Genomic DNA, 15,327 nt, shown 5'->3' on the forward strand with positions numbered 1-15,327 from the left:
CTGCCTTCTTAATTGGCACTGAGTTCTGGATTTGGAAGAAACAGGTGCCTTTGTTGGGCTGTAGGAATAAATTCCTGCAGGCCTTTCAACTTAAAAAAAACAACCCACATAAGCCTTGGTTTCCAGTTTTCTTCAGACTCCAGTGTAGCCGGTGACCGGGACTCCATGTGCTGACCGCGTCTGCACCTTACAGCCCGGCACTGCGCTGCTGCCAGCCCCTGGAGAGGCTCGCGACTGTGAATTTTCCCAAAAATGCTTTCTAGAGATGTCGGATGAAAACCAGTCTGAGACACAGTGCGCATGTACTGTGAATGAATGACATCATCCCCGGCTCTGCCCCCATCTCAACTCCATGAGGATGCCTCCATGTTGGCTGTGAGCAGGTTCTTTCAGGAAAGGTGGATGGGGAGCCACCCTCGCAGGAAAGGACGCAGGCACTCTAACCCAAAGTACGTAAAACTTTTAATGAGTTAACCTTACAAAAGACAAATGGCATTAAAACATCAGACAAGTTTGGTACAAAACTGTCCTAGGCTGTGAGGACTGATTCTGTTGATGATGGCAACATGCTGCTGGCTGGACACACAGAGCCAAGGTGACGAGGGCCGCGGGTCACAGGTGGCGGTGAGACACCGGGAGGACCACTGGCCCCACGGGCTGGGGGCGGGGGCGACAAACACTGCGGGTCTGAAGCACACTAGTGGAGGCGGTGGGCGGGCGGAACATGCGTCAGAAGATACTGTACACTCCTGGTGTTATTGCCTCAAGAGTGGGGAGTTTCACGTTCTCTTTGGATGCTCTTCCTCCACCATGCGTCCTTCTGTCCTTGTTCGGGAATAAGCACAGTGCAAGTGGCAGGACGATGTGGGCAGACGTGGGACAATATGCCACTGGGTCACAGAGACAAGTCCGTGAGGACCCGGAGGACGGGACAGGACACCCACGCCAAAAACGAGGGCCCAAAGGCGCAGTCCGCGAGTGCGTGGTACCTTCTGGGGGTCTCTTCCCTCAGCGGGGATGGAGGCCACCCTTCAGGATGCCACGTTGCTCTGGGAAAGGGATCGTGACATTTCTGTGTTCACAAAGTACGTCTTCAGGTCCCCCTTCCCCTTCACGTTGATGATCCCGCGGCACGTGCATGCGTACCCCAGCGTCTGCAGGATGAGGCTGGTCTCCTCCGTGACCTACAGGAGAGCGTGGTTAGCACCCAAGGCCAGCATGCAGTCCAGGTAAAGGAGAAGGAGCCCCTGGCCACTCTGCTCCTGAGAAATCCAGTAGGGAATTTTCTCTTACCAAAGTCAAGTTTAAGGACAATGACGCTTAGTGCAGTGCTGTGGGAATCCACCAGCAGGATTCAAGTCTTGTGCAGGGTTAAGCATGGTGAGTACTACCATGGCTAGCCACTAGGCGGCGCTACAATCCTCAGAGAACCTGGCATCACCTGCCTTTACTTGCAGGAGACTTGGCTAAAAGAAAGTCAAAATATTTTGTAGCTGTACTATTTTAATGATGTTTACAGTGACCATAAATGTCATTTAATGAAATAATCAGATATTAACAGCAGGTATGAATAAAGGGAGAGACACTGAGAAGCCTAGCCGACTCCTGAGACTGGCCACATCTTTCAGGTTTCTGCACATGGGTAACGTGAGCTGTAGGGATCCCTGTGGGCACTAGCGAGTCTGATGCTTCCCACCACATGTTAAAGGCCCCCTTACTATGTGTGTGTGGGGTGTTTGTCATAGTAGTTAAGCCAGTGATGGTGACACCTGTTTAGGAAGATCTGGGTTCAGGTGCCAGCTCTGCTGCCGATTCTAGATGTTGCCACCCTGGGATGCATCAGGTCCCTGCCACTCACATGGGAGACTAAGATCGAGTATCCAGTTCCTGGCTGTGGCTGGCAAGGTCACTGTGAGATCTGGTAAGCCAGGGTCTGGGAGCTCACTCTGTCCGTCTGCCTGCCTCACTTTGTCTTCAAACATTTTAAAGAGGTTCCCTCTTGTCACTGACTTGGAATGCATGGGAGGGAGCCCCTGGTCACACCTGTGGCTGTGCTGAGACGCTTGGCTTTCTGCCACTGCACGCTAGGTAAGGCCCCCAGCTGCCTCAGGACCTGTAGTCAGATGGCAGCAACCATCACAGGCTGGGAGTGGGGGGTTCTAAGACCCAGAAACCTGGGGCGTCAGGATGGTGACCTGATGCTCAGCCCACGCCTGTGTGAGTCTCCACGTGCAGCTGCACAGTCTTGGCTGAGCCATGCACTGTCTGGGCCGCACGTGGGATGTGCCTCCGTGGGAGACCATGTTGAGGACCAAGGCCCCGCCTGCGTCCAGCCTGCTGGTGGATTCCAGGGGCTTCTGAATCCGACCTCGTTGCAAGCAGAATCTGGGTGAGACAGAAGGCGTGGGCTGAGCGCAAAGCCGCCATCCTGATGCCCCAGAAGATTTTTAGGTCTTAGGGAAGGAGGGAACAGTCTTGATCCAGGGCTAGTCGCTAGTACTGGGGGTCCTGCGGACCCACCTGATGCGAGCAGGAGTGGAAGGAAGGCTGTGGAGGGGGGTTCCAGATGCTGTGTCCTGTGCCCAAGCTGGGCTAATGCCCCAGGGCAGGCAGGGCCTGACAGGACGCAGGGAGGCTTTGAGGACTGGCTGAGAACCAAGAGAACATGGTCCTAATGCAGGAACGGAACTGCAGTGTGTTTCCCATGAGCAGGGATTTCTCTTAGTGGCTGTCAGAGCATTTCACACACAGCTGATGTGTGACCTCCTAAACACAGACCCAAGATAGCCTCTGGCCCTTTGGGGGCCGACTGTCCAGCTGTGCTGCTAATGAATGCTGGGAACCATTGTGGGCATGTTTGAACTATCCACTGGTTGGTTAACACCAAGCCACAAAGCACCCAGCATGGCATGAATGCCTGCTGGGCATCCAGTGGGTTTCCAGGCTGGGAGTCACGCTGGAGATGCAATGCTGTCTGATGACAACAGCCCCTTTCTCAGGTCTGGGAGCAATGGTTTCCTGGTCTCCACAGCCTCCCTATCCCCACAGGGCACCCCCATATTTTCTTTCTTGCTGCACACAAACAGAAACGAAAGGCTATTTGTAGCTAAAATGAGCCACACTAGCTAGCTGGCAGAAGGAAGCGTGCTGGGATGTGCACTTTCTAGCCACTGAACTGAGTGCATGCAGGCCAGCCAATGCACTTGACTTTGGACAGGTAAGCTGCTGTGCACTGTGTCAGAGGCAGTGCTTGGGGGCTCGATCCCTCTCACAGTGACCTGTGATGGATTTACCAGCTCCAGGAGGGAGAGCTTTCTGGGACTGCCCTGAATGCCTATGGCCAGAGCATGAGAATGGCTTAACTGCCACACTCCTGTTCTGTGGTAAGACTGGGTGTCCCTCAGCAGCGTCCTTGGTGGCTCAGGTTTGCTGGAGCATTCCTGATGTGCGTGGCTAGCAATGCTTGTACAGGCACTACTCAAAGCACTGGTGCCAACAGTGGTAGGCTGCCAAGGTTACTGCCCACTCTTCTGGGCAAGACAACATCCGTGGCCACAGCCTCCACCTGGAGGATCCCAGCTCAGCCTGTCACAGTGGGAGATCAGCCAGCGCACACATGTCCACCGCCCTGAGTGACCTTGGGAGCAGAACCTTGGCCATCACCAATTTTGGGTAAGAGAACCTGGCCAATTCACTCTCCTTTTTTATAACTGTATTGTGTCTGCCTTCTGCCAGATGTCTGCTGACTAATCTGGGCGGAAGATGGCCAGTGCTTAGAAGTAAGGCTTGTTCCATCCCGTGCAAAAGACTCTCCTTTAGCATGGCCCCAGAAATGGGTTGGGATGCCTGAGGTGGAGTAAGCCTGACGACTTCTGCACAAGGGCAGCCCCTCTAAAGAAGGATTGAACAAGACCATAATGATGTTAGCAGGCAGGATTGTCAGGTCTTCACCCAGCTGGGACACCCAGGCTAGAGACAGCACAGTCCCCGAGAGATGACTGTGACCAAGCCCATTATATGGGCCTGCTGGTTTTCATACAAACTTGCCATTAAGTGGATTTTGTTTTCCAGAACACAACACAACAGGGTCAAGTTTAACACCTCTACTGTTTGAGGATCAGGCCATATAGAGTTCACACACAAGAAAACATCCACGTAGCTTCTGGAATGTAGCGCCTCTTGCTGAGGGCCTGGTGCCACGCCCAGCAGGTGCTGACGACCAGCTCACTGAGTTGTCACTCAGTAGTGTGTTCGTTTCTCCTAAGTTTCAGCAATGAAACTAGAAGGTAGCTCCAGGCTTCAGCAAAAACCCTGACTCTGCTATTGGACAAAATTATTTCTCTGTAGGAGACAGATAATCCATTGGCATGCTATGTGTCATTGGAATGACTTCTGTTAGAAAATGGTCAATTCAATCAGATTATATTCTTAGTTAAGTAGCTATGGATTTCAGTTGCAGGATGGCAATAAGATAACCTTAAGTTTGTGCAAAATTTCCAAACCATAATTATGGTTTTGTTCTTTTCATATATCTTAGTGTGCTCAAAATTTTAACACATGTGTCTACATTTGTGCATTTGAGGGACCCTCAAAAAGCTCATGGAGAAACTCCATGGATTTCAAATTTTCCTACCCTAAAATTTTCTTTATTTCTAGTTCTTGATGAAATTTTTGAAATTCCCTCAAATCATCTAAATAAATAAGAAAACATAACATTTTTTCTGCATTTGTCATTCTCTTGCTTACCTGAAACTTCCTGTGCTTCACCGCTGACCCCCTCCGGCCAGGAGCCCCTTCCCCAGTCTCCGTCCTGTTGCCTGCTCCCGCACCGCCCACCCCGCCTGTGCCCCAGGGGTCTTAAAGGCATCCTGAGACACTGTCAGCTTTGTCCACTTCACAAGGGACCTTCCCCGGGTCAGACTAGTTCAAGGCCTCTGATGGATACAGGCCCTTTCCTGTGAGCTACGGGCTCAGCACTGCTGCCGCCGTGCCTGGATCCATGCAGGGCGAGAGGAGAGGCAGGGAATGGACTAAGGGATGGCCTTGACTGGGCAGAGGTGCCTCTCTCCCATCTCCTTCCCATCTCCTTCCCGCTTGCTGCCAGCGCTGCTGCTGCTCCTGCTCGGGTGGAGCCCTGCCCTGCCGGCTGTGCTGCAGCTCATTTGTTCTGTATTAAGAGACAGCGGCAGAGTACATTCCTGCTGACTTACTCTTGCAATGCCCTCGATGGCCATGGCTGGAGCTGGACTGTAAGGGTGCCAGGAACCCAGTGACTCGTGCCATCATCTGTTGTTTCCCGGGGTCTGCAGTAGCAGGAGGCTGCAGCCGGACATGAAACCCGGGCACTTAGAAAAGGGACGCAGCTACCCAGTGGCTTAGTCACACTAGGCCACTTGCCTGCCTATCATCTCTGCGACCACAGCTACCCAGTGGCTTAGTCATGCTAGGCCACTTGCCTGCCTATCATATCTGCGGCCACAGACTATCTTTCCTATTAACTTTGCTGTGATTTTTAAATACTTTCTACAATATTATCAGTGTTAATTACAGCCACCTGAGCCACAGCTGCATTTGATCTTATAAGCAATGAGAGTACTAAGATGAAAACAGTTTTAATTTAGCCAGATCTTCCCTTTCTGTCCCTTTGCTGAGTCCTAATGTCTTCTAGTCATTTCTAGCTCTTCTAAACTGCATGCTGGAGTGGCCTGGCACTGCAGGTTGTCTGCTCCCCCCAGGAGAGGACAGCAGGGGTTCTGTCTGGCTTGGCTTTCCTGATGCCTCTTTGTAAAGCTCTTTTGCAGGAAGGTGTTGGGCCAGGAGAAGCGATGGAGCAGTGTGCTACTGCTGCACTGAATACTGTGTCACCTGGCAACCATGTTGGGCACCTGCTATTTACATAAAGGAAATAGGCTACATGTTGTTAGAATTCTGTTACTATTAGAGCCAGGACTATGGCATAGTAGGCTAAGCCTCAGCCTGAGGTGCTGGCATCCCATATTTGTGCTGGTTCAAGTCCCAGCTGCTGCACTTCCCATACAGCTCCCTGATAATATGCCTGGGAATGCAGCAAAAGATGACCTATGTCCTTGGGTCCCTGAACCCATGTGGGAGATCTGGAAGAAGCTCTTGGCTTTGGCCAAAACCCAGCCATTATGGCCATCTGGGGAGTGAACCAGTAGATGGAAGATCTCTTTCTCGCCTTCTGTCTTTAAATCTGCCTTCCAAGTAAAAACAAATCTTTAAAAAAAAATACATTGTTGTCAACAGCTACTGCAGAAACTGACATTTCACCAATAACAAGATTTCAGTAAGCTTCACAGCAGACTTTGTTTCCTGTGCGTTTATATAGTTACTGTGAGCATACTACTATTCAGTTCCCAAGACAGACATGGCCTAGGCACTCACCTGGATCTTGTCCAGGACCCCGGTGCTGTCCATCCTGCTGGCCACGTTGACTGTGTTGCCCCAGATGTCATACTGCGGCTTCTGGGCTCCGATGACGCCAGCTATCACAGGGCCATGGTTAATTCCTGTGGCATGTGAATTAGCAAGACTCAGTTCTAGAAACTGGCTGCAGCGGGCACGTCTGAGGAAACCATTGCTGAGTCATTAAACGTGAGCTCGACTCAGGAGACCTACTGCCACTCACATCACCATCTCAAACATGCAAAAATGTTCACCCTGTTCTTTAACCTAGACCTTGAATCCTATTTACATACCCATGGTCATTCTTTGATGGTACAACCATTTCCTCTGTTGCTGGACAGTCTAGAGATGATCATTGTTTTGCAACAGCTTTGCAGTCTCCATATGCATTCCAAAGTGGACCTTTAATTATAACTGGCTACACTGAGTGAATGCACCTGACTGTTGGACCTGGGTTCACGCCTGCATCCAGCCAGATTGAGTGCTATAACCGCTCAGCACAGCAGTAGCAGGACAGCACCATTCTAACAAGTACACACTCCTTCAAGGGCCACACATGGCTTTTCCTTCTGCAGGTGCCATCCTGCCGGGAGTGGCAGCAGAGGGCATGGGGCCAGGCCCTGCTCCTGAGAACACACTCCCTGCAGGCTACCTGTCCCTGTTTGTCCCCACCTGCAAGGCTGCTGCCTGTGACAGCTTCCCACTGGAATTACTGAACTCAGCAGGCACAGTGGAGAACGTCCAAAAGCCCACGAAGAAGATCACAGTAAAAGATTTTGGTGCAAAAAGCTTTGAAATGCATAGCATGGATTTTCCACTAACTTTCTGAAGACTTCCTCACATACATTGCAAAACGTTTTGTTCCAAAATTTAAAATTTTATTTGAAATGCAGAGTTCCCCCCACCTCCCTCCTCCTCTCCCTCCCTCTCTCTCTCTCTCTCTCTCTCTCTCCCTCTCTCTCTCTCTCTCACACACATAAACACACATACACACACACACACCCCTTCCATCTTCCAGTTTAATCCCCCAGTAGCTGCAGCAGTCAAGGTTGTGCCAGGCAGAAGTCAGGAGCCTGGAATTCCATCTGAAGTTCAGTTCACATGGTTGGCAAGGGCCCGAGCATCTGAGCCATACCTGCCTCTTTTCCAGGGTGCATTAGCAGGAGTTCGGCCGGAAATAGAGCAGCTGTAACTCAAATCCCTACTCAAATGGCAGGCTGGCACTGCAGGGGCAGCTTAACTTTCTGTGCCACCATGCTGGTCTCTAAATTTATCTTTTAACTCAATTTTCCGTATATTTTTTAGATCCTCACATATGCTTATGGTGGTAATTTCCATTGATAAACCACCTCTTGATGGATTCCCCTAATATGTACTGCTCTGTGGACAGGTTTTTAAGCATTAAGGAGTCTCAGGTCTGGGGACATGGCATAGCAGGCTAAGCCTTGCCTCAGTAGTGGCATCCCATAAGGGCACCAGAGTTGACTCCTGGCTGTTCTACTTCTGGTCCTGCTGCTGGTGGCCTGGGGAAGCAGCAGAGGACAGCCTAAGACCTCTGAGAGGTCTGCCAGGGTTTCCTGCTGGGGTGCTCAATCCCCTTAACTTTGGGCTTCATGCCCTGCACACATCAGGGCAAGTAGCATCCTGTCTTTGGTGGAAACCACCTCCCAGAGATTCTCCAAGGAGATTGACCAGAAGGCAGCATAGGAATTCATGTGGGTGCCTCTTGCTGGATCTGTATACCTCAGTTCTCCACACAACCGACCAGACACCCTGGGTCACTGCTAAGGGTAAGTGGAACAGTGACTGGGCTCACAGCTGCCTTAGCCATTCCATCCTCAAACACCAGTCACTGTGTATTTACACCTGGGGCTGGGTGCACGCTGACATTCTGGGCGGGAGGTGGGTGTGGCACCCACCACCAGGGGCAGACGCTTCAATGTCTGATCAACATTGCTGATTGGCCAGCACAAGCCAACAGGAAGGATGCCTCCCTGTGGCAACGACTCAGCTCAGACTCACATACCCACAGTTAGGGGAGGGTGTCCATGGAGAACCACAGAAATAGAAACACAGGTACTGAGAGGCATTGATCACCAACTGTCTGGGCTCTGCACTTCCTCCTGGATCCAGGATGCACACCATACTGAATGAGTGCAACTGCACTGACTAACAAGGGTGTTTCTGTAAGACTGAACTCCAAGTGCCAAACTTCTCGGCAATCTTAGGCAACTTCAGAGAGTGCTCTCTTTAGATGACTTAGCTCAGGACAGCTGGAGGTGGCACGTTGTGGCTCGTGGGCAGGACCCTGGCCTGAGGGACAGGGACTTTGGGGAGAGAAACCCAGTCAAGCTCCCACCAACTGGGCCCAAGCCAAGAGAGTATCTCTGGTTCTTCTTTCCAATCTTGAGCATTGGGGGTTCACAGCTTCCCTGAGTCCTTCCATCTGCAGTCCAGTTCTGCCACTGGAAAGACACCACGACACAGCAGCAGCGACCAATGACATGGTTCCCATTCCATGCCTTCCCTGCAACCTACCTACTCGCAGCTTGAAGTCGTTGAAGGAGTGTTTGTTGATGGCATCCAGTTTGGCAACGAGGGCAAAGGCAAACTCCACCATGGTACCAATGTGCATGTACTGCCGCTCGGGCTCCTGGGGAGGCAAACAGGCAGCAGTGGATGAACAGAAGGGAGAGGAGTCCCTCTAGTCACACAGTCCAAGCTCCCGTGGGAAGCAGAAAGCACATCCTGCCACTTAGACCTCAAGCCAATGCTGTGTACAAATCCATTGTCAAGGGCAGGGGTGGGGCGCGGTGGGTAGAGTCAATCCTGGGTAACACTGATTCGAGTCCCTTGGGTACCTTCACGCCAGGAGCACCTTGCAGGCTGAGGGGTGCAGCCTTGCTAACCAGGGTCCACACTGTTTTAACCCAGGAAGTTCACCAAGGACTGCAGTCCCCAGCATCAGGGACAGAAGCTGCTGTTTCCATGCAGTACCCTCTAGTTCTGCTAACACATTCCCCTTTTAGGCCCTTTTAAGCCTGGAGAAAGAGCGTATTCTGGGTAACACTGTGTTCCCCACAAGGCAGTTGGAGTTCTCGGTGTATGGCTGATTGTGGCCAGGTTGTCACTAGGTGTGGCTCCTGTCCAACAAGACAGTCGACAAGACATTAACACACATGCACAGCCAGGTGATGACACTGGGAGACTGTGCCATCTGTGAGCTGAGGAGAGAGAGAGGAAACTCCGAACCCTGGCCCTGCTCTCATCTTGATCTTAGCTGTGAGCCTGTAGCACTGTCAGCTACTTGGCTGTGGCAGCTCGAGCAGACTATTACAGGGTCACAATTCTTCCCTCTCCCCTTCCCTGAGTGCTTCATCATTCCATGAGATGACAATAGAAAAGGAGAGACCTCAAGGTTTGCAGTGGGGATAGTGGGAATGTCTGTGTATTCATAATTCATACTCTCATCCACAAGCCGTTCACACACAGCGTTCATTTGCAACATCTATGATATTTACTTTTAAAATGCATCATTTGAAGCCACTTTTTCTGATAGTTATGCTTCTCAAATAGATTATTAGGACAGGCCCAGGATGCGTCAGTCATTGATGTTCCTGTTCTGGGGTCACTGTCCCTGGCACTCTGGTATGGTCAGGGTGCCCAAGCAACCTGAGGAGCTAGCCTGCTGGGCAGCTGCCCCTGCCAGGTTAGGTGGCAACACAGTCCCTGACACTGCACTGTGGCTGGGGCTAGGGATGCCTCTGGGAACTCAGGAATCAGTGCAATCTTGGACATCTGTGTCCCTCCCTGGTGTGCATGGTCTGGGTGAGTGGGGAAGGCTCTGCTCTATGACTGGCTGGGCTGCAGAAGTGGCACCTAATGAACGCTGATCAAGTGGCCACCATTAGGCTGCACACAAGGTAAGTGATGGGGAGTGCCCAGGAAGAACATAAAGGAGGATGGTTCATTCTTGCTGCAAGCAGGGAGTGGGCAGGCACCCAGGGGATACTGCTAATAAGTTTGCCACAGTGTGCTATGTTATAAGGACCACTGGGGTGGGACAGGTAAGAGAAGAGTAGGAGAGACACTGGCGGGGGCTGCCCTGGGTCCCCAGCAACGACTTGTTGGATGAGTGCAGCCAGGGATGGAGAAAGTTCCTGGGGACAGACAGGAAGTACCTGTAACCCCAGAGAGGCTTCCCCACGGAGAAGGAAGGCAAAAACTAACTCTTGAGGGCTTGGTAGGGATGGTGAGAAGATGTAAATAATGGGCACAAATCGTGCTTTCAGTAGGCAGGGAGGGGGACAGCCTCACAGCACTGTAATCCAGTAGGAAGGTCGTAGTGCACAGATGCAGCAATGGGCACTGCTGACGTCTGCACAGCCTCCATCCCATGGATCCTGGGGTGTCAGCCTGCGAGGTGTCAGCGACTCCCCCACCTCTGATCATGACAACCAAAAATGTCTTTAACATTGACAAATGTCCCCAAGAGTTGGGGAAGGAAAGGAGTGAAAACTCATTTGAAAGCCACTGCACTAAACACCATAAACAGTAACAGACAAGAGGAAGAGTTTTTCTCTTCTGCTGGTTAATTATATCATTCTGGAAAAGGGGGACAAAGGAGTCTTGCTGCCATCCACCCTTGATGTAATACTGTGGAGGCAACAGCGACCAATGGACCACGAGGCTCACTGTCAGCTCAGGCGGGTGGTAACGCAAAGTCGCCTCTGAAGAATGGTGGTGCCTTCCCAGTCTAACTTGTGACCTCTGGGGGAACCTTACATTGAGACTTCTGTAGTTGGCTGGAAAACATTTTGCTCCCTGACAGGAAATACACCTGTTAAGTCAACCAGTAGAGCCTTGTGACATAAATGTTACAAGTGTCTCTTGCAGGCTCCTTTTTGCCATGGAGAAACAGCTTGCTTATTTCCAAGCAAGCATGCAATGAAGGACTCTTCTCCCTGATAAATTATTGCCTAATCTGTTCTCAAGCATTGATTTCCAACTAGAGGTTTCAAGCAACCTCATATGAAATAAAAGGAGATTGGGTTCTGGGAATGGGATTTAAATCTAACATCAGAAACTCATCTGGGCTTAGCAAACCCTAGGGGGGGAAAATTCACGTTCAGTCTCTCAAAGAACTCAATTCATTTTGAAAGGGTGATAAGATTGAGTTCTTGGTAAATATTTGATGGCAGGACAAAGCAGCTATTTCTCCCATGATGCAAATAATTTGTTAGCTTTCTCAAAATATTTAGCTGACTTCCACCTACATGTGCAGATGACGCCTTCCACTCCTTAGAATGTGTTCGCAAGCCGGTTGTTCCGTACGCTGCTCCGACCAGGGTCTTTGCTTGCAGTAGATGAGTGCTTACTGACATTATTCTGTATCCCACATGACTGTTTAGCAGCATACCATGTACCAAGTGGTGTGCTCACCACTGTGTTCTATGCTAGAAACCCTTTAGATTTTGGACCCTCCAGTGTCTCCTGTGGAGGGGACATGGGATTGTGCTCTAAGGGGCCTGCTCTGCCTGGGGCTCCGGGGAGGTGTGGTTAGACTTTACTGTTTTCCAGGGGTATCTCCACCATCTCCTGGGTGAGCAGGAAGAGCTCACGCTGGAGGAATCAGCTCATGTGGGAGAAACAGATGCCATCAGTGCCGTACTTGATGGAACCCCTCAAGTATTCTGGTTCTCAATCTCCTCTCTGTCAAATGGCACAGTGTGTTATCACTGACTCAGACATGCATTTGGACTGCAGGAAGTGGGTGTTCCCACCTGAAAAGTGGACAGAGCTTGGTGTTGTTGGGCACAGAACATGCAAGTGTCTCTACACACACACACACACACACGCAGTATGCAATTTTGCTAAAACTTTACTTTCCAACCACATTTCTATGTGGTCAACTTGTGTCCCTGCCACTCTGTTTTAAATTCAAAGAGCAGGAACTGTTCTTACCAATAGCCTTCCAGTCAGCTCTCATCTCCCACTACATTGTGTATTCATCTGGAATCAAGCCACTACTGACCGCCTCTTCCCTCCTGTCCAGCAGCAGAAAGAAGTCAGCAAAGAGCCCTGTTGCCCCAAAGAGGCCCTGAGGAATGCTCATCTTTACCTGCAGGCTCACAGCCACTTATCTCTGAGTGACACACACTCTGGTTTCTGGCTCCAGGGATGACCCAGAACTCCTGTGCATGGTTGGGTGGCCAATGCATCCTTACCTGAGCATGCTCCTGGCTGGGCACTGCACTCAGTCCTGTCGCTGCCATGTACGTGCTGCCAATGGTCTTGATCTTTTCAACTCCACTGAATTTGGGCTTGGACAGCAGCTGCAAAGCAATAGCCATCACACAGTTACACAACTGAGCACCGGTCCAACGCCTAACACTTTGCAGAGACACTGTGGTGATTCAAACAGGACTCCTGCATCTTTGCGGTCACCCTTTGATCTTGGGCTCTGCTGGGGAAGAATGCTTTATGCATCTCACAAAGAGGGTGTCCTTGGAAGGAAGCACAGGATAAAGATTCAGTGCAAATGGATATGAATTGCCTTTCAGGCTTTGCTAGTGAGGGGTGTAGCATAAATTATGCTGCAAGTGATGGGACATTCCATCAATTTCCCAATTCTGTGCTTGAAGGGCATGAATGTGAAATGATGATCCATTGAGTGAGGTCTTCCCTTCATGGTAGGGTGACCTGTGACCAATGGTTATTCATGCTGAGCACCAGCTTTGACTCTTAGGGAGTTTGAGGCATACAGAATACAAATCTGAAATGGCTCTTTGCATCAGCCCAACCCGAGGTTCCCATTGGAGTCCCAGCCTCCCACAGGACCTGTTCCTGGTATAGTGCCTGAGCTCTCCTGCTAGGAAAAGGAGGTAGGAGTGTGAGTAGGCTCTGTAGGGACTCTGGAAGGTTCTGTGCATGCCCAAGAAGCCAGGAGGGCTCAAATGAATAGACCAACTAAAGACTAGAAGCATAAGTTTTCTTCTATCTCACTGTCCGGTTCTCAAAGAAGATATTTTAGACATTTCGTGTTAAATAATTTAAGCAAGATAAGCAAATCCTCCTCTCATACCTACACATCCATTGCCCCTCACCCATCAGTCCTAGCAAATGTTCCTCTTACTGAAGTGGCAGTTAAGGCAATGTTCACTATGGTCCTAGTATCACAGTGGCAATGTCTGGTTGCCATGAAATCACCATGAATATCTCATGGAGAAAATAGTAGCAGAAGAGAATGCACGGGGATCATAAGCCCTTTAGAACAATGACCTGAAACCATGATATTTCATAGTTTCACTGCCATCTCTCTCTCCATGACTCATATGGCACACATGCCCATGGATGCTGTCTTTTCTCTTTTTTGCATGACAGCGACAAGTGTTGCCACAATGCCTTTACAACCACAGCTGCATTTGCCCTTACTAGAAAGAAGATATTATTTTTCTGTGTGGACAGATTATTTAAGCTTAAAAATGACCCCAATTTCAAATTCTAAAACCTATGTTTTGTCCTTCAAAAATAAGATGCATTCTGTCACATACTTACTGCTTAGTCAATAACAAAGTATGCTCTTCACACATAGTTCAAGTTGCTGACTGACCTCGACCTTGTGGAATGCACAGACATGCAATAATTTATTGCAAGAAATAGCTTATCTGTGCTCATCAAGTATCTTTCCTGTCTACCCTTCCTAGAAAATAAAATTCACCAACACACTGGGTATCTATTGAACAGATTCTGGTAGCTGTTCTTGTTAGTCATATCAATTTCAGAAAAACACTGCCTCATATTAGCCATGGATTTCACTAGAGCACAAGACTTTAATGCCAGCCATGGGCAACCAGGCCAAAGAGCCAGTTTTAAGATATGTCATTGTGTTGAATTAACTTCCAAAGCATAAGGACCTCTGGGTCAGAGACTAAGTCTTCCCCGTCTAGCAGAGCTCAGGGCACCTACATCATCAAAGTCAGCGATGATCTCGTTAAGGAGCCGCAGGCACTCCAGGCCCTCCTTGTTCACATCCGACTCCGTGTAGAATTCTTTGAAATCTGGGATGGAGGCAAACATGACGCAGACACAGTCGTAGGATTGGTGGTACAGCTCCTGCCCGGAGAAACAGAGATGCTAAGCTCCACAGAGCCCTTTTCAGGAGCACACTCCAAAGGCAAGGGTTCAAGCTGGGATTGCTAAAGAAACTGCCCAAGTGCCCCACTCTCCCTGCCACTAGCGGCAGGTGAAGGCATCCAGGGAGCCAGACACTGTGTCCCATGGCCGCTGCCAGGTCACAGGAGTTGGCTGCTGGTAGGAGGCGCTCTTGGGTGGCACCTCTCTGCCACCTTTACCTCAGCAGCTACAAGAGAGCAAAGTCCAGCTAAGGGAAAAGCATCCTTTGAACAACCAAAGGGAAATAAAATTTCCCAAGCTATTATATGACCCTGAAATAATGAGTCATGGCTACACTCAGAATGAGACTCTGGGGCATTTGCCTTTTTAGGTCTGAAAGCAGATAAAACTTGCCAAGTGATTTCTTTGATCAAACTAGAAAGGACTGATGGAGTCCCTCAGGCCACCTATTCATATTGAATTGCATCAGACACCCACAATCAGAAGTCAGGACACGCTTCTAAGTTCTTCATCCATGGTTATGAATCAAACTGCAAGGTGTTTCCTTTGGGATGTGACAGGTAAGACCTTAGGACTTGTGAAGCTTTCAGCAGTGGAGGCATGTGAGGTGGGCATGGTTATGGTAGAACAAATCTGCCTTCACAAGATGCCAGATTTCTGAGATGAGCGAAAATGCCAGAAGTGGGTGCTCTGTGAGTCCAGCCAAGCCAGGGAGCTGATCCTACGTGGCCATCATCAGTGATCTCTGTTCTCTGGAACACCCTG

The 15,327-nt window shown here is 50.0% G+C and overlaps 1 protein-coding gene across 1 annotated transcript in view; it reads right to left on the reverse strand.

The window, feature by feature from the left end:
* Window positions 1–445: 445 nt before the first annotated feature.
* Window positions 446–15,327, reverse strand: part of ADCY2 (adenylate cyclase 2) — a 319,427-nt gene continuing 304,545 nt past the window's right edge. Inside the window, exons 21-25 of the mRNA XM_058680233.1 lie at window positions 14,395–14,541; window positions 12,654–12,761; window positions 8,965–9,079; window positions 6,406–6,530; window positions 446–1,184 (exon numbers count right to left, since the gene is read on the reverse strand). Coding sequence (XP_058536216.1) covers window positions 1,032–1,184; window positions 6,406–6,530; window positions 8,965–9,079; window positions 12,654–12,761; window positions 14,395–14,541 — 648 coding nt within the window. The 3' untranslated portion in view covers window positions 446–1,031. The remainder of the gene's footprint in view (window positions 1,185–6,405; window positions 6,531–8,964; window positions 9,080–12,653; window positions 12,762–14,394; window positions 14,542–15,327) is intronic.

This window comes from Ochotona princeps, chromosome 23 (assembly GCF_030435755.1).
Source record: "Ochotona princeps isolate mOchPri1 chromosome 23, mOchPri1.hap1, whole genome shotgun sequence".
Classification (NCBI taxonomy): Eukaryota; Metazoa; Chordata; class Mammalia; order Lagomorpha; family Ochotonidae; genus Ochotona; species Ochotona princeps.